The sequence below is a fragment of the Protobothrops mucrosquamatus genome, unplaced genomic scaffold (genome assembly GCF_001527695.2).
Source record: "Protobothrops mucrosquamatus isolate PMUCROS unplaced genomic scaffold, P.Mucros_1.0 scaffold2223, whole genome shotgun sequence".
Classification (NCBI taxonomy): Eukaryota; Metazoa; Chordata; class Lepidosauria; order Squamata; family Viperidae; genus Protobothrops; species Protobothrops mucrosquamatus.
In genome coordinates this window covers 279-19,739 of record NW_015388313.1, presented here as the reverse complement: position 1 = coordinate 19,739, position 19,461 = coordinate 279, and the positions used below count along the sequence as shown (strand labels likewise).

Here is a 19,461-nt window from a genome sequence, read left to right as displayed (position 1 = left end):
TACTAGCCCAGACAATTTCACACTTTATATCTCTCGATACACATAATATAATTCAAACTGATTATTGTTATATTTTCACAATTTATTCAATCTTCAGTTTTAAAATGAATCAGTTAAATCACACTGACCTTCACAATTGAAACTAAGAGTAAATAATACCAAGTTTAATTCACTACACAAGTAACATATTTAATTTTGAATGATTGCAGTACATACGTAGATGTTTTCAGCAATTATATGTAATACCATTTCTTGCACAATCCCATCTTCTGAGAGGAGCAACTTAAAATATAACATGGCTGAAAGGCCTTATTTGTACAATAGTAATTTCTAGATAATAATATTTTTTCTGTCTTCCAACAAAAAAAAGTTTCTCTTTGATGACAGCAACACTTAATAGTTTGTGGTGGCCATCCAAAAGGTTCTGGCTGGTTTTGAATTTAATAGAAATTAAACATTAGATAGATAACCTTTATTGTCATTTTTTACTGTGGGCACAATGGCACACATTAAAAATGAAATTTAGTTGCTTGTTTTCAAAGTGTACATATACATAACACACATTTAAACATACATATACAACATATGTATAAACCTACACCCTTACATATAAGTAACATATAAATATTAATCACTGTCCATCTTGAATATATAACGGAAATATTGAATTTGAGTTCAGGAGCAAGTTGTTGGGGAGCATGACAAGAAATTACTTCCATAGAAACTAGAATGCTGTTATAGGTTGTAAAAATAATAGCTAGTTCCTGATGTTACAATAATGTCAGTATTATAGGTAGTCATCATTGTATGATCATAATTGGGACCGGACCATCCATTGCTAAACAAAGCCATTAAGTCAGTCACAATTTTATGATCTTTTATGCTGTGGTTAAGTGAATTACATTATTTATTTTAGTTTTATTAGAAACTTCATAAGGAGTAAAGGTGGTTTCATTTCCATTATTATATACCGGTAACTGTATTGAAAATATATATGATATTTAGCTGTTCAGTACTCCAATTTTCTTTAGAGCTTAAGCAAGAGCTTATAGCAAGATGTGGTGTTTTATTATTCTAATACAGTTTGCTAATTTCCTTTTTATTGCACATTTAATTTTTGATTCTTCACAGCAACATACACTTGTAATCTAAGGATTGGGTAGAGAAACAAGATTAGAGCAAATGAAGTTGGATCTTCTGAAAATGAAAGAAGCTGCTTTAATTTATCTTGACAGGAGTGGTGGTCTTCAGAAATTTGTTAATGACTGCAAATCATATGGTAATGGTATTTGCCTAAAATTATTATTAAGCAATCAGAATTACTTAGCTTAAAACAGTAAATAGGCAAATTTTAACATTTATTTATATCTGGCCTTACAGAATCTAGCCAAGGTTGCGCTGTTTTCCGGTTTCTTATTTTGATAAACCCATCTGATATTATTGAGTTGGATGCTACTCTTGGAAATTATATTTTGCATCAACCTGTGAAGGGTACTCAGATTTTTCAGTCAGTAAGGAATCTTTTACATTTTGATCAGATATTCTATGAGTATTCTGAACCATAATTTTCTCATAAATTAAACTGAGTTTTGAATTACAGGTATGTTTTACTGCAGTTAAAACATTGTCATTAATTCAACAATTAGAGACTGAAGCTCAGGTGAGTTTTCACCATTATTTCAGTCCTATTTTTTCTAAAATAGTGACAATTTGTATTTTAATTACATTATGCTAGCATATGACAAAAAAAGATTTGTTGCTGTTTCAATTATATAGCTTTCTACCCTCTTGTGTCCAACCATATTTGGCCAATAAACAATTCTATTCTATTCTATTCTATCTTTGGTTTAATATTTTTTTGAAATATAATTCTTAAGGCAAAATGCATTTATTATAAACTTATTTATGGTAATATTAGATAAATAGAAAAAAAACAGACCATTCATCCACATGCCTACAAATTCTCATTCACACAGACAATTCTTGTTGTGTAGTAACTTTTAACAATAGCAAAACTAGCTTTTTATGCATCATCATCATCAATCACAGATTTGTTCCCAGTCTAAGATCAACACTGTATGTAACTGGTTATTTTGACTGCAGGCATATTTGTTTATATCTCAGAAATAAAATTATCAAAAAAAGATGTGGAACTAAACTGATCTGTAGAAGGCTTTAATGTTTCTACAAATAATCTACATTTTAAAGAACCTTTATTTATATAATGTAAGTCAACTGAAATAGTTAATTAGATTACTGCGGTAGATGATACAGGATTTATCTTGTTTTACTGTAAAAAATTGTCCTTGCATTAAAAATATTGACATATAAAAATATACAAGATAGTTTGACTTTTAGGCTTGTGGGTGAACTTTATATTCAGTTAAAATTTGGAAATAGAGTGGTTTGATCAGTTAATATTTTAAAAGATACCCTTTTTCCTATTTGCAAATGCCCTGTTAAATGTCTCTGTTATGTGGGTATGTGGGTGTAATCTTTCTGTGCCTGTGCCTGATCAATTTTGGGGGAAACAGACTTTATACTGTACAGCCTCATCTGTTCAGATATTCATGCCACTTTTCTATACTTCTTGGGAATGTCTAATTGGCCATGGCTGGGAGTAGTGCAGTTATTTTTTCCCTGTTTTGATGTCAATTTGGCCACATCCATGTTTTAATCAATTAGTCTTGGCAAGCCACACAACCTAAATATGTCTTTTCATTCAAGAGGCATTACTTACCCCTGCTTTCTTCCTGGAACTTATTTATATTATAATAATATTATTATAAATGTTTAATAATGACAATATTTAAATGTCTGTCCTATTTGTAATCAGCTCAATCATTTTTTTATTCTCTTCTAGATGAACATAATTCTGAAACTAACACATTTACCTTCCTTGCCCTGTTACATTCTCAGTCTTTGCAAATTTCCATTTGATTATACTACTCAGAGGTTTTATGTGGCAGAGGGAATAGTGGTTGCAATGAGTATCATAACAAAGTACACACAGGGAGCAAGATTTGTTTGTTCTGAAGAGACATGTCAGTTTTCTGAAGGTATACTAGTAAGCTTGAACTCAAATTCTTTCATTTTTAAGCCCAACTTTAAAGTCTGTAACTTTGTTTTAGATACTATATTTCATTTCCCATGTGGATTCATATGTTAGTCAAGATTATTTTCCTATAGCAAATAATAGAAAGCAGGAGGAAGCAGAAAGAATTATTTTCTTCAATATTCATCCTAATACAAAACTCCTTTTTTAAAATACAGTAGATTCTAAATCAGTTGAACTACAAATTTTAACAAGTTCAGCATGATTTCTTATATCAAACAATCAGAACCAAGATGTTTTTAAAAGCTAGATGTGTTTGGGGAGAAATATTTACGTGTGACATCAAAACTTGCCTGTATTTCTACTGGATCTACCCACAATGTAGGGTTCAATGAATAACTGTGTAGTTACAACTCTCCTCTGAAACAAACTTATTTTTGAAAGTTGAAAAAGTGCTTCCTAATTTCAATTGGATTAAAGAGCTGGAGCAGTGCCTGTTGTCAATTTATGTTGTCTTAATTTCTCATGTGGATCAAGCACCTTTTGGCTTACAATAACCAAAGGTATATACACATTTATAAATAATTTCTGAATGACTGGGAAGGGAATGACAAGGAATGGGATAGAAATTCCAATATAGTTTTGGCAATGAAAGTAATTGGGTATCTCAATTATTTGCATTTCTTGCATGTGCATTTATCCATATATGTCTCTCAGTGAAACTTTGGGCAAAATAGGCACCCTAATGGCATTCAGGTGTTGTTGAACTACCCTTCCCAGGATACTGCACCTTTGGCCATGCTTCCTAGGGATGCTGGTAATTATAGAAAAGCAATGTCTAGAATGTCACAGATTGATTCCTCTGTCAATTGTATTGAGCATATCATTTAGTATATGACTCACAATATATAATTCATTATACTGGGTTAGGTGTATTCAGAATCATCAGCAGTGAATTCCACATATAAAGTTCAAAAATGATAAAGTGCTTGCTGTTTCTACTAATTTAACTTTGGTGGAGCATAAAACACACATTGTAGCCAACAGAGGCAACTATATAAAGATATTGTAATAGAGAAACATCTGGCTGGGGTTATAAGGGATATAAAAGGGATGTTATGTTTTTAGCATGGTATGGAAATATCCTGTTAAAGTGCATAGATTTTGAGCAGTTTTCTGATAAAAAACAATGAAAACTATTAGCTTCTTCTGAATTTTTAGAAAACCCTTTTGTATGATTCTAGGGTTTCAGTATATAAGAGTACATACTGCCGGAGCTACAGAATCTGCAACACTAAGAAATGATTTTGCATGCAGCTTATGTATGTCACCACTGAAAGAAGACAAGAAATATCGAGTACTTGGTGGTAAAAATTAAATAGCTCTGCTATTAATTCAACATGGTACAATTTAAAGGGATCCATGCTATATAAGGGGAACAGCTACTGGACAACCATAGAGAAAAAGGAGGGCACACAGATGTGAACTAGGTTTAGAAAAGTACATGAATGGCAAAGTGTGTGTACATCAGTAAGATAGATACAAGTGGAATTTTTTTAAAAATAAATCATTGATTAAACTTTGTTTAGGCCCAATTCAGCAAATAGATTTATCTGAAACAAAAGGTTGTATTGTGTGTTATATGTTTTTTCCCTTTTTAAGATAAACAAGTGGTTGAAATGATTGACTCTAAAGCAGTTAGTGTATTACAGGGATTTTCCGGAAATAAAACACATTTCAGATTTCAATCATTTACAGTGCTTCTAAGAGGTAAGACATATGTTTCTTTTTTGGCTTTAAGCATTTGCATTGTTTTTCAGGGCAAAGCCTTCCAAAATAACCAGTAGAAGATACATATATACATAACAGAAACATTATATTTCCAAATATTTTACAAGCATATCCATTTATAATGCATCCAGTCCAAAGACTCAAAGATAATCCTCTTTTTTTTATCCATCTGTGCTATACCTATGCTCCTAAATGTTTCCCACTTCCCACCCAGTCACCAACTCCTTCCTTGGATGAACTGAAATATCCCTATGAAATTCTGCTGTTATGATGGAAAGACTATAGCATTTCAGCATAATTTCCTTTCAGAAAATACATTTAGACTATCCTTACTGTTTTCCAGAATTCTTCACATTTGCATGATAGGGTGCAATTTACAGGTCAGAAATCTGAATTTAAACCCTGCAAAAAATTTTAAACATTTGGTTTCAACTATGTTATTTGTTAAATTCCTAGGAAAAATACTTCTTGTATCAATTATAATTATATACTTTAAAATTATTATATGAATGAAAGGTGAGGCATAATTATATGTTTTACTTTTGAAAATATTCAACAAGGATTTGATTAGAAGGAGGAAAAACATTCTATTTTCTTAGTGTATTTGTCTTGGAAATAAAATATAAACGTTATGACGTGATTATTTTAGATTCAATTTTTGTATAAGACATTAATGAAGAGGAAGTAATAAAAATAAAATACAAGACTTCAATTAAATAAAGACAGCTACTTTAACTACTGCAGCAGTATCTTGTCTTGCTGGGATTTGACTTCTCTTTTTCATTTCTTATGACAAAATTGCTCTATGGTAATTAACATTTTAATATTCTTTCTTAAGTTAGCTGTTTTTCTTTGCCATTTCTTGTTTTCACGATCCAATTGCATATTTTTTCTTAACAGAATTTAATTCCCTATTTATATATTTAATTACACAATCTTCCCTTAGCTAAATAAAACAAACAAAATCTGTAATTCCTGATCAGTGATTGTGTTATTTAAAAAGCAGCTTGTTCAAAAATATTTTTAAAAGAATAATATGAAAAAAGTTGATTCATATTTGTATGCACACTAAACTGTCCACGTCACCATTGTAAAAGTATATGTGGCACAAAGCTGAAAATGTTAACCTATGGAAACAAATTTAATTTTCTTGGCACAATTTGTGTTTAAATCACATCTGTTTAGACCTGTTTTAAGAATGTCTTCTATTAATCTCAAGACTAAAAGCTTTACCAAAAACCTTCTTCTCCTCTCCATCCTAGCTTGCACAAGCCCCCAAGTTTAGAAAGTGGTAAATATTGAGCCATGAATCTCAAGTATCCTGACTTAGTGTACTTCCTCATGGCTGTTATTGTGTATTACTTCTGCTGTTGAATTGGAAGAAAAGTTAACATAAATTGTACTGTCCCTCAACTGAATTTTACTGTGCTTTAGCAGTGATACCAAAATATGGTGTTCTGCTCGCAGAGTTCATGCAGAAAAATCTCAGGATAGCAACTGATGTACTCTTGGGCTTTCTTTTCCATCCTGGTCACCAATTACTTTTTGTAACATGTAACAGAGCAGGGCTGGGAGACTAACAACATATAGGCCAGTGATGGCGAACCTTTTAGAGACCGAGTGCCCAAACTGCAACCCAAAACCCACTTATGCATCAACGGGTGCCGGGCGGGTGTGGCCCATTGTGTGGGTGTGGCCAGTTGTGTGGGTGTGGCCCATTGTGTGGGTGTGGCCATTAGGTGGGTGTGGCCCATTGGGTGGGCATGGCTGCGATGGTAACAGCCACGCCCACCCAACTAAAAAGTTGAACTAAAAAGTTCAATCAATCAATTCCAACTTTGCAAGATCTTTTTTTCCCGCGGGAAGTTGAAATTGACTAATTGATTGAACCTTTTTTTTTTGCACACGGTGGCGGAGGCCTAAAGCGAAAAGGTTTTATAAAACCCAGCTGAAGGCCCAGGACTGGGGCGACGGCGTGTGTGCCCACAGAGAGGGCTCTGAGTGCCGCCTCTGGCACCCGTGCCATAGGTTTGCCATCACTGATATAGGCATTCTTTTGTGGTACAAGAGAAACTGGACAATTACCTTCTGCCTAATACACCTGTAACCCAGATTTTTCTGAGGGTGGGGGAATAGGACTATCTGCTGGGAGCCAACAATGTTGTGTTTAAATCACACACAAACTGAATCTGTCAGTTGGAAAGGTGCGAGAGTTGCCTTAGGATTATAGAACAATGGAAGAAATCAGCTATGGGAGATCAGTTGTCCTAGGGTAGGGGTAGGCAACCTTGGCTATGCTGGCTATGCTGGCTCAGGAATTCTGGGAGCTGAAGTCCACGAGTCATAAAAGAGCCAAGGTTGCCTACGCTCTGTCCTAGGGCAAACATTAAAGTCCAGTTGATTAGGACTATTATGCACAAGTTATAGGAATTCTGTAGCACAAGCCAACCTGAATGTAGAGGTCTAGGCTCAGTGAGAGGCCGGAAGATGGACAGTCCTATTTTTAAAAACTTAGATGTTACCAATATTACAATAATTGTTAATATTCCAAAAGATCAATATTCCTATTCAAAACAAAAAGAATCATGAAAGTCACATTTAGTGTCTCATTATTCAAGCCAAAATGGCTATATAGGTGACTACCTAATGACCAATGGGAAGGATGAGTGTTCAAAAAATGGTCAAAAAGTACTTGCCAGCTTCATCATTGCCAGCCTCATCATCAAGACACTGTAGATTTGTAATATAATAAGAATAATAAATAAAGTTGGAAGGGACCTTGGAGGTCATCTAGTCCAACCCGCTGCTCAGGCAGGAAACCCTATACCATTTCAGACAAATGGCTGTCCAGTCTCTTTTTAAAAACTTCCAGTGTTGGAGCATTCACAGCTTCTGGAGGCAGGTTGTTCCACTGGTTAATTGTTCTAACTGTCAGGAAATTTCTCCTTAGTTCTAGGTTGCTTCTCTCTTTGGTTAGTTTCCCTCCATTGCTTCTTCTCTTGTTGTCAGGTGCTTTGAAGAATAGCTTGACTCCCTCTTCTTTGTGACAACCCCTGAAATATTGGAACACTGCCATCATGTCCCCGCTCGTCCTTCTCTTCATTAAACTAGACATACCCAATTCCAGCAAATGTTCCTTATGCTTTAGCCTCCAGTCCCCTAATCATCTTTGTTGCTCTTCTCTGTACTCTTTCTAGAGTCTCAACATTTTTTTTACATCGTGGTGACTAAAACTGGATGCAGTATTCCAAGTGTGGCCTTACCAAGCCATTGTAAAGTGGTATTAACACTTCACGTGATCTTGATTCAATCTCTCTGTTAATGCAGCCTAGCACTGTGTTGGCCTTTTTGGCAGCTGCAGCACACTGCTGGCTCATATTTAAGTGATTGTCCACTAGGACTCCAAGATCCTCTCAGTTACTACTACTGAGCAAGGTACCATTTATACTATACCTGTGCATTTGGGTTTTTTTGCCTAAATGTAGAACCTTACTTTTTTCACCATTGAATTTAATTTTATTAGATAGCTCCCAATGTTCAAGTCTGTCAAGATCCTTCTGTATCTTAAGCATATCTTCTTTGTACTATATTTGTACTACCATTGTTGAAATATATCTATCAGTATTCAACTAAAAGAGACAATACCGTATAAGTGTATATTGCTTTTTTTGCACTTTTTTGTCTTAATTTTTGCTTTGATTGTTGTTTCTTTTTTCCTGTTGAATTTATATTTTAACTTTGGAAATAAAATATTTATTTTAAAAATGATTCTTAAGATATCTTTACATTGTTGGAGGGATATGAGTATGAATCCCTAGAATTATTCTGCCCAATAGAAAATCGTCACCTGCTTATTTGTATTTTTCCCAGATGAATTAGCCAATAAAATGAAAATGGGAAATCAATATAAAGTTATAGGAATTCCAGTCTATATGCAAAGCTGCTTACAAGCCACAATTTGTCTTGAAGCTAACAACATATATCCTTCTAATTTTACAGGTAGGAAAAAAGGCCAGTGAAAGCAGACAATAAAATATAATAGGTGACTGAAATGCAATTGTCTCTTTCTTTTCATCCCAATCTTTTTCTACTTCAGCATTTCTCAAAATGTGATCTAGGAACTTCTGAGAGTCCCTGAGTCCCTTTCGGGGGGAACATAAGACAAATATATAAATATTTTAAAATGTCTTGTTTTAATTTCTAATACAGTAAATACTGATAGATATAACCCACCTTTTTGGGGTCTATTTTTAAGACAGGCACTAAGATCAAAAGGTTTGAGAATTACTGCTTTATTTAATAGATTTGTTGTGAAAATTTATTTTCATTTTCAGGACATTCAATCTCTATAAGAGAGGCAGGGAGAGTAATCCCTGGTGAGCTCAGGAGCCAAAAGTTCCTGAGAAAGAATAACAAGGTAGAGAAAGCATGCAGAGCATGGCTTCTAGAATTCTTTTCATCTCTTTAGTAATAATTCTCCTCTGGGTCAGCTAAAAGTTGACATTGATTTCATGGCACATGGATTGGAAAGAATAAAAAATTATGACTAAATAACATTAATATTGGTTTCTTGTTTTGGACTGGAAGAGGTATTGTTAACATGAACTTTAGTTTCAGAACCAAGTATCCCTATTCCTAATATTATCTTCAAAAACAAATAGGCAATTATGCCTAAATCTTTTTTCTGCTTTTTTTTCTTTCAGATCCACTCGTTTTCTTACTAGAGTTCAAGAATTTATCTCCCTTTTGAACTAGAATTTTGGAACCTGATTTTCCTTTAGTACTATTTGTTTATATTATTTCCTGATGTATGTACAATGAATTGAATCCAGAGTTTTGTTCTGCTGGTATCAGCACTTTCACTTATATCTACCTTTACCAACCTCCGAATTTCATCCTTGTAGATGTTAAAGTATATATCTTGTTTTTGTTTTTGCATCAGGGCCTTCTTGTATCAGTGAAAAATTTAAGTACCTGCTTTCTTTGACTTCAAATTCATGTTGGAAATTTACAGCGCTTCTGGCTGAAAGCTTTGCTTCAAAAGTTCTTCCATCGGGCATTTATAATACTCTGAAATTGGCTATATTGTTGAGCTTAGTACAAACTATTGATGGAGATGACAAAACAGCAGACTACTTAGATCTTCTGGTAATAACAAATGATTCTCTTATACTGGAGAGGTAATTATTCTTTCTCTTAATGGAGAGGTTGTTGTTGTTATTAGCTTTCCCCAGTAGGAAAGCACGCACACACACACACTTGAAGTTTAATTTAGCAACCTATGCTGTTTTTATTGTATCATCAATAACTGATGTTGCAATAATCTGAATTACACATATAACCCCTTTTTCTGCATATTTATTCAACTGAAATTCAATGCCATGGTGAAATATATCTTTAAATTTATTTACCTAAAATACTGCAAATTCATTAGTGAATTATCTATTTTCCTCAATCATCTAGAATTATGAATTATAGTATATGTCTTGTGCCCCGAGGGATTCGGCACTTTTCATCCAGTGAAGTTTTTCCAACTGTATCAAAAGATAAACATGGGACCGGAACTGCTATTATTCAGGCTGGTAGTGCTTTAATGGCTAAAAATGGAATATGCTTCATTGGAGAGCTGACTTCATATAAGAAAGAGAAACTTGAACAACTACAAGCAGGTACGGCAGTTAGCAAGTATTTGTAAGACCAAGGATAACTTTAAATATTTCTGCTAGATTGCCTTACAGCTTTGAAATCCCAGATAAATTATTTTTTATCACCAGAGATATTTCCATACCAGTCAATTTTAATGCTGTGCAATCAATAATTTTCTATTACAAAGCTGTATGTAAAATTTCCTTAGGAATATGATGCTGTATGTTCATTTCATTATATTCTGGTTGACAGTTTCAAGAATGGATATATACATAAGTCTTCATAGACCTAAGAATGCCTTCCTGGAGCACTCTTAAAAATATAGTAATCTGCTTTATACCAATTTTTCAGTCTGGTACCTGATATCTTCAGATACTCGGATGTCTGTATATCCTGGAAACAATACTGGTAATGGCCCATATAAAACATGCAGAATATCTCAAACTCAAATCACTGAAATCTCACGATTTAGTGATTTTTGTGAGATCTCAGACAACTGGAGACTGTGACTAGGTTTTCATGTTGGATCACCATAGCACCTAAAATTGCTACTGCATGTCTGGCTGACAAGGTCTTCAGGGTATGAGGCAGAGTTCTTTCATATTATTTATTTGTTTTTATTTTAAAACCAAGAATTGACCTTGAGATTTATTGCATGAAGAATATGTGCGTATTGTGATTTTTTTATTGTGCTATATCCTAATTTAATAGTATTGCAAAATACTGTTAACCATAATGAAATACATTGGTGAAGGTCACAGAAAAATGGCAAGCTCCATGGTCTGATACATAAATATACAAATAAAACTACATATATAGTAGTTCAAAAGGAAGTTTAAACTAATCTTGTTTTCTCTAGATTCTGGCAGTTCCAGCAGACCAGTTTAAGATGATTTTCACTTGTAGAGATTGCTATTTTCACTACCAAAATAATCCCTTAAATGTCTGCTGAATTATCTGAAATAGAATGCAAAATACCGACTTTCTTCAACAGAAGCCCTCTATTCAATGTTGGTTTGTTTAGTAAATAGAATGAATTCTTCTATTCATCAAGAGACAGTCTGGATCCAATCCATATAAACCTTTTGGGTTATACTTTTGAAAGAGAGGAGCATTATAGAAAGAGCATTTCTATAATTGGAAAATATGCAATTCATATCCAAGTTCCTTTAAAAGCAATGATTTAATACATATGGTAAAGTAAATTATATAAACCACCATATTTTAAGTAGCATTTTTCTTCTCGCTGTTTTAATTAGCACTAGAGAGCAGGACAATTACTAAATTCATTCCAGGAAAGAAATATGGAGAAACTACTGATCAGCAAGTTATTTTTCCAATTCAAACAAGTTTCTGGTCATTTATTGATGTGGATTCATCTTCAAAAAAGCATATACAACTGGATAATACTGTAATTGGTCAGTTGGTGAGTCTATACTTAGAACAGTAACTGCACAATATTGATTAGGAACAGTAATATCTTTCAGAAAGGCGCTGTAGAGAAAATACCAATTTAGCAGTAATTTTCTAAAACATGTTAATTTTCCCAGTCAATAAATATTTTCATCATTCTGTAACACTTGGTATCATGCAAATACTATAAACAAATTAGATAAAATTCATAGTATAACAGCATAAATAGTATCCAAGAAATTACTGCCATAGGAAATATAAGTGCACCAAGTGTTATTCTGAATGCTCCCTTCCCAACCTTTTTTAAAAAACATTTGAGCCTTGCATTTTTAGAATCTTTATTTTTAAATATTTTTAAAATGTTAAAATTCTATTCTAAATTACTTTTTAAAATTAGGACTTAAGCTTGATTTCAGCTACTCTTATAGATGCATTTGGACTGTTGATATACTGCAATGAAGCATCATGTTGTCATTCTCCATTTCCTGTTACGAATTTCATTTTAAAAAAATCTATTAATTCAGAAGAGATTTATTCTATCGCCCAACAATTTCAAACCCAAGATTATGAGGAAGTAAGTAGTTTTAGAAATTATAACTAAAGAGAAACAACTTTTTAATTAAAACATTTTATTAAAATATTAATACTTTAATTATTAAATATACATTAAATATATGGGTGCTTTTTCATTAAGTATTATAATTTATACTGTCATTTCAGTTTCTTGCTTTTTCAAAGAATTTGCATGTAGAATTATGTCCAGAAGCAGAAAGATTAATTCATGGCTACTATCTAGCAAGTCGAAGAGTCAGATCACAACTCATGAATGGACCTAATCTCTCAGCAACTTCACTAAAAATCTTGTAAGTTGACACCTGCAAAGTAAATACTGAATCACTGCAGTTGGTAGGTTAGTAACATAGTTGTTGTTAAGTGAATTTCCCTACTGACTTTGCTTGTCAGAAAGTTGCAAAAGGTGATCCCATAACTCTGGGACACAGCAACGGTCATAAGTATGAACTAATTGCCAAGCATCTGAATTTTGATCATATGATCATGGGGCTGCTACAAAGGTTGTCAAAAATGGTCATAAATCACTTTTTCCACTAAATGAACTGCTGTAAGTTGAGGATTACTTGTAACTGAGTGCTAAGCTAAATCTTCTGCTTCCATATATACCTACGTACCTTTATGTGATATCGACTATGGGAATGATCTTTTCATAAGAGTAGCTTTCTTGATAAGACTGACTTGAGTCAACTGTACATATTTTTATTAATACTATACAAATCTGAGCTTTTATATACGTTTTGTAAAATAATATAAAGAGATAGTGAAAAAGGATTTTAAGCATAATCTAAATTTGAATTCTAATGTATTAGTAATTTTTCTATGCTACTTTAATCATGCAGGTTTTAAGAGGCTTACAGTAAAACATACGATAGGATACATTGCAGTAATTCAAAATTATCAAATGTATCACATAATAATAATTACTACCAATGCCTTCTTCAGAGATATTGGCATTTTCCCCTTCTGCAATGAGCTATTCACATCCACCAGGACCTAGCTCCCTCTCCTTCCCTGGCAGCACATATATAAGCCAATAGCGGGTATAGCTCTTTTCTGGAAGACTGTCACTTTTGAGGATCCACATAGTCACTGTCTTCTCAGATAGCATTGTTAGCCGTTTTTCCCTAGTAGTTGTTTAGATTCTGCCCATTGGGTATGTAAGTCCAAGCAAATGAGTAATTTTTACTGCAAGATGTTCTGCTAGTGATCAGAGTAGACGCCTGGATTTTTCCTATCCATAATTTCCTAAAAGGATCAAGATTACCTTAAAAAAGGCCACTTTTTTAGACATATTAAATATGGAAATCAGCTTATAAACATTGTTTTTGTTTAACAATGGTAATATTCAGTACAATATTCCAATATATATGGAGGGAGGGAGGGAGATATGAAATAATAGCTATATGTATTTAGGTACATGTTGGAAGAGGATCATAAAAGCAAGATTTTCAATGAGAAAATTAATCATCTGAAATGTTGTACAATGCATTTAAAAGTTATATTTTTGTTTGTAGGATTTCGCTGTCTAAAGCACATGCTAAGCTGAGACTAAGGACAAAAGTACTCGAACAAGATGTTTTAATTGCAGTGTTATTATTTGAATCATCTCTTACTTTAAAATATGGTAAAAAAAATTAAGCCAAGTAATTGCTCATAAGTCCAAATTAGATCACACAAGATCCTCAACAGGAGACTTCATACATGTAGTTGAACACACAAGGCCAAAGATCCCAAATAGCAGGCAATGCTAATGAGATTTCTGTTCTCTTTCCTCTTACCAATAGGCTGAAATAATGTTATTGAAAAGTAATAGGAGATATTTTACTATTTACCTTCTGGTAGTACATGTTTCAATTTTCATAATTGATTCAAAATTGCTTGTTATGTGTGGGGGTTTTTTTTAGGGGTGGGAGATTGCTAAACAATTAACCTTTCTGGTTCAACTTAATGAAACCTGTAATATTTCAGCATTTGAATAGCTATTGAGTTCCTATTCTTGAGGTGGAAAGTAAATAAATGTTCATATTATTAAGTATAGTTATATAAGTAATCACTTTCCAAATTAATGACATAGGAAATTGAGCAAATGCAAAAATTTGAATCATCAAGCATTAGGATAACTTTCATTCAGCGGTTAGAATAAATTTCCATTTCCAGGTACTATGTAATCCATATTACAGCTTTTTAAATAATGTTTCTTTAAGGCATGATTTGGAACCTTTTTTCTGATGAAAAACATTCCCTAGGGGATAATCCCAACCCAAGAGGGGATGTCACTACTTCTCTCCCTGGTATCCTCTCTTCTAAGCAATAGTTAGCAGATCAGATAGTTTGGACCTTATTAGCTGCCTGAATTGATCTATTACATAGATTGATATTAGGGTAGAGTATGTAGATAATTTTAAAGATTAATAGAAAGACATATTTCTAAAAGGCTTATTTTGCATTATATTTCATATATGAAAGAATATTTAACTATAGCAACTTTTCAAATAATTTTATAATTTGCTTTTGCAAATTTATGCTCAAAAACAAATTCCTAGACAAACTTGTGATTTTAAATTTTTAATTAATTTAAAAATTAATTTTCTTTACACAGGTGCTTCTGTATTTTGTGTGGCTCCTAATGCACTTTTTCCATTTGAACTCAATTCTGAGAACTCCCTGAATCAAAGGGATATTTACTTGATGGAATACCACCAACAATTGAAACAGTTCATTGCTACATATGGGCCTGTGACACATATTCTCAGCAGTGAGATTTAGCAATACACAATATTGAATCCAATTCTCAGGAAAATTAATTCATCCAGCCTATCGTTGCGCTTCCAAGTTATATAATGGAATACATTAATGCTATAATGACTGGTCACGTTTCAAACATAAGCCTTTTTTTAAAGTCTTGCATTTCAGCTAAAGCTAACATTTTATTCTTGTTGTACAATAGTAGTTTTTTCCTATACCATATTGGATTTTTCTTATTTTGGATGTTGTAACAAGCATAGTAAAATAGGTACATTTGTTTTAGTTGCTTCATCAAATTTTCTGTTTTCTGTTAATGAAATTGCATTCAAATTCCTCACACAGGATTTTACTTTCACCCAAAAAAATCAGTATCACATTCTATAATATAAAACAAGAAATGAAAATTTAATGGGATTCAAAAATATACAGGCTGATATTCACTCTCCTACATGGTATAAATAAATGACAGTTCATCAGCAAAGACTTAGATTTGATTCAGTGCTAAGGTTTACAATAACATTAAAAACAAAGATATACACATACACAAGTCAAGCATGGTTGCCAGATTGGATTTTACAAAAATGTAGGAAAATAGTCTTTATAGAACCATGTTATCTATCATGGCAAGTCTGCCTTCCTCACCCAATCTTCATGCAGAAACAAGAAAAATTCTGAAAGTTTTCAAACAAGCTAACTGAAAAAAAAGTTATTCTTTCCAGGAAATCTTGAGAAAAAAATATGATGAAAAACATACTTTACAAGTACATCAACATCAAACTAAAATATTTGTTCAAAATTTATTTCATACTGGAAAATGATCACTCCCCATTTGTCTTGTCATAACCTGCAGAGAAATAGGAAGATCAGTTTATCACATTAAATAGCAGCAAATCGCATTCTTATATTAAGATAATATATTAAATAAAAGTGGTTCATTACTTGTTTTCAAAAGTGGGTCATTTTTGTTTTCAAATTAGACAAAACTATTTTCAAGTTTGCAAATCTTTAGAATTTTCAGGAAAGATAACCATCAAGTGTTAACCACAAGTGTTTTTATTAAACTTAAATTAAAATTAAACACATTTAAGTTCAATGTTGTAATAAAATATTTTTAATACAAATTTTCAATCATTTTGGCCACCATCATTTAGCATTCAAGATGCAATTACTCTAGTCATCTAAATAGTTCACTCATTTTAACTTTTAATCAGATTTGCATTTTTTTACAAAAAACCCTACCCAAGTTCTTAAATTCATGTGACATTTGCAATCATTTCAAACTAATAAGTACGGTAGTTTTTAAATATAAAACTCTCAAATGCTGTTCATGATTATTTGAGGAAATATGCCAATTAAATCACTTTAGAAAGACATCTTAATATACAGTATCTAAATGTTCTAAGCAAATATTTTACATGGTATAATTAAAGTTTTACTGGCATCTCAGAATTGGAAATACACATCATATATTCAGATGGGTAAACGGCAAAGAAAATCATCACTGTGCCAGCGATAAAAAATGTATCCCATAAATAAAAAATGTATCAAAATATTTCCCATTTTAGTACGGATTTGCAAATATATTTGTTTATTTCAAAGGGGAAAAAAATAAAACAAGCAAGCATTCGTGTAATTTAAATCTTCCAGAAATATGTACTGAACTTTTCAAATGCATTTATTAATCCAAATCACAATTCTTGCTCTCTTTATATAGTAACAGCAATACTCACCACTTCATATTGGGTCCAGGAAGGCATACTGATGGCTCCAAAACAAACAAACAAACAAAAATATGGAAATCAAATAGTTGGCAATATGTAAGCATAATACTATTTTTAATGTAATAAAATGGAAGCATTTAGGATTTTTAAAATTTTGCATTTATGACTAAAATATATTTATGAATAAAAGTATTTTAGTGCTTATAATTGCTCAGTATATAGGTATGCAGATCTCATTCTTTACTATCCTTAAAAAAAATCAAAGCATAGCTAAAACTGTGAATGTACTTGAATGTACTTTGAATCTTCTTTTCTGAAAAGAATACATTACAAACATTACTCTCTAAATTTACTATTCCTATGTTGCCACTTCATAAGAAATTAAATAGGAAACTATATGCACATTACTATTTTTTTAAAAAACACAAAGTTAATCTGTTCCCATGGTATCAACTATTATTATAACAGAAATAAAATAGATCATTTTACTTTCCATGCACATAAGCTTTAAGACAATTGCACATATTTTATTCATAAATGCAAAAATAGTTACACAGAGAAACCTAGAATGATAAATGCGCAAAATATGTTTAAGATATCAACATGACAAAAAAAGAAATAAATGGATTGGCCAGTGGACAGGAATATAGGATTTGAGGAAGCAGCTAGCATCTCTGAAATAGCCATGAGCTGGCTACACTGTACAAGGAACTAACTAAAACCGGGTAACAACAACCCTCGTCTGAATATCACACGACTTTAAAACACCCAAAATGCCCAAAGAAATGCTGGCAAATGATAATATCTCAGTTGAAAGATATTAATAGAGAACAACTTGCAGTATGTTGAAGTAATTATAAAATTCTGAAAAGGCCTTTATTCTACAATGGACTGATTTGGGCTATTGCTGTTCCAAAACTCATAAGAAAATTACAAAGGAAGAGTCATATTCAGAGTTAAACTATGTTACTCCTGCACTATTCTAATGAATCAATCTTCTTATAGTTACTCTTGTTTAATAAGAATGAAAATAAAGTTAAGTATTACAATTTCCACTGTTTGGGACTCCAGCTATCTGAACTAGTACATATTCCCTATAGATTTGGTTCAGGCCAAGAGCTAAGTACACTGTATTTTTCAAAACCATCAAATCAAAGTCTCAGTACAATGGTATTCCTAGGCTTAAATTTACTGTTACAGAGTGAAGAGGACAGAGGTCATGGCTCCAAGGTGACTCTCTAGCTAATCCCTGCACTGACAAAGCAATTAATCATTAGAAGTGGGACATTTTAGCTGATGCTACTGATTTATGAAGACATCAACTGCATTAATGATCACTACCTGCACAATTCATCATTATTCAGACAGCTTGGCGGGGTAGAAATAACTCAAAATAATCAATACTCGAAGTATATTTTCCCTACAGTTTTTTTAAAACCTTAATTAAAAGCCACCCAATTCTAGAAAATATACACAAATGGAACCAGGAATTAGCAATTTTATACACAACTAAAAGACAGATGCATTAAAATACCTATTACATATACACATACGTATGCCGCATGCTTCAAAAATGAAACTTACTGTCTGCTCCAGGGGTTATAAAACTGCTGTACTTTACAATACATTATAAATATCTCATGCATAGCAAACACTTTATTTTTAGTTTTTGGGAAATGAAAGTAATATTGGGAATGTTTTGTTACATTTACAAAGATAGCAGACTCCTGTCATTTTTCTGCCTGAAACAAACCAGCAAATAGAACTACTGTCCAAATTTTTTACAAAATTAGAAAACTCAACATAAACATAACACATTAACCTTCAAGTAATGGTAGTCCTCATTTAGCGACAATTAAGCAAAGCTGTCACTAAACAAAACCGTGACTGTACTTATGATCTTTCTTTCTACTTACTTACTTTGCTTTACAGACCTGCAAAGGTCATAAATGTGAGGATGTGAGTGCCATCCTAACAAGTTACAATGGAACTATGAATGGTCCCTAAATGAGGGCTATCTATATATTATAGACAGGCAGACAGAGACTCCTGAGAATACTGCGGACACCCAAAAAACAATCTGATGTTTCATTGAACAAATCAACCCACAGTTCTCACTCGGCACAAATGACCAGGCTCAAATTATCCTTCTGCAGATACATTACGAGAAGACTTAGCAGAAGAATACAACCAGCAGCAAGGTGCATAAGTCTTCCAATGGCAATGAAGGCACCATTGGGAGACTTGAAAGAACCTGTTACAGACAGATTGCCATAGAGAAAATCTATGTGGTTGCTATGAGTTGAAAACAACTTGATGGTACATAATCATTTTCATAGTGTTATAGGAGGTCTTGGTTAAAAATATTGGACAAAATAAATTCCTAGGAAGAACTAAGTTAAATATGATTTTAAAAGAGGATTGCACCGAAACAAGAAGCATTATAGCTATTTTAAGTTTCCAAAAGGGAAGCTCTATTCTATAGTCTTTCTCTGCACTAAGCAGATGGAAAGCGAT

The 19,461-nt window shown here is 32.7% G+C and overlaps 1 protein-coding gene and 1 non-coding gene across 2 annotated transcripts; one reads left to right on the top strand and one right to left on the bottom strand.

The window, feature by feature from the left end:
* The first annotated feature begins 1,194 nt into the window (after positions 1-1,194).
* MCMDC2 (minichromosome maintenance domain containing 2) lies at positions 1,195-12,887 on the top strand. Its single transcript, XM_029285773.1, has 12 exons — positions 1,195-1,285; positions 1,381-1,511; positions 1,601-1,660; positions 2,864-3,059; positions 4,300-4,422; positions 4,718-4,825; positions 8,717-8,845; positions 9,789-10,026; positions 10,310-10,515; positions 11,752-11,918; positions 12,303-12,479; positions 12,626-12,887. Exons 1-12 carry the CDS (start codon positions 1,204-1,206, stop codon positions 12,770-12,772), a joined length of 1,764 nt encoding a protein of 587 aa, XP_029141606.1. The 5' UTR covers positions 1,195-1,203; the 3' UTR covers positions 12,773-12,887.
* Positions 12,888-16,657: 3,770 nt separating this feature from the next.
* On the bottom strand, positions 16,658-16,734 carry LOC114923169. Its single transcript, XR_003810583.1, has one exon. It is a non-coding gene; the product is annotated as a small nucleolar RNA SNORD87 (small nucleolar RNA).
* Between the last annotated feature and the right edge of the window lie 2,727 nt (positions 16,735-19,461).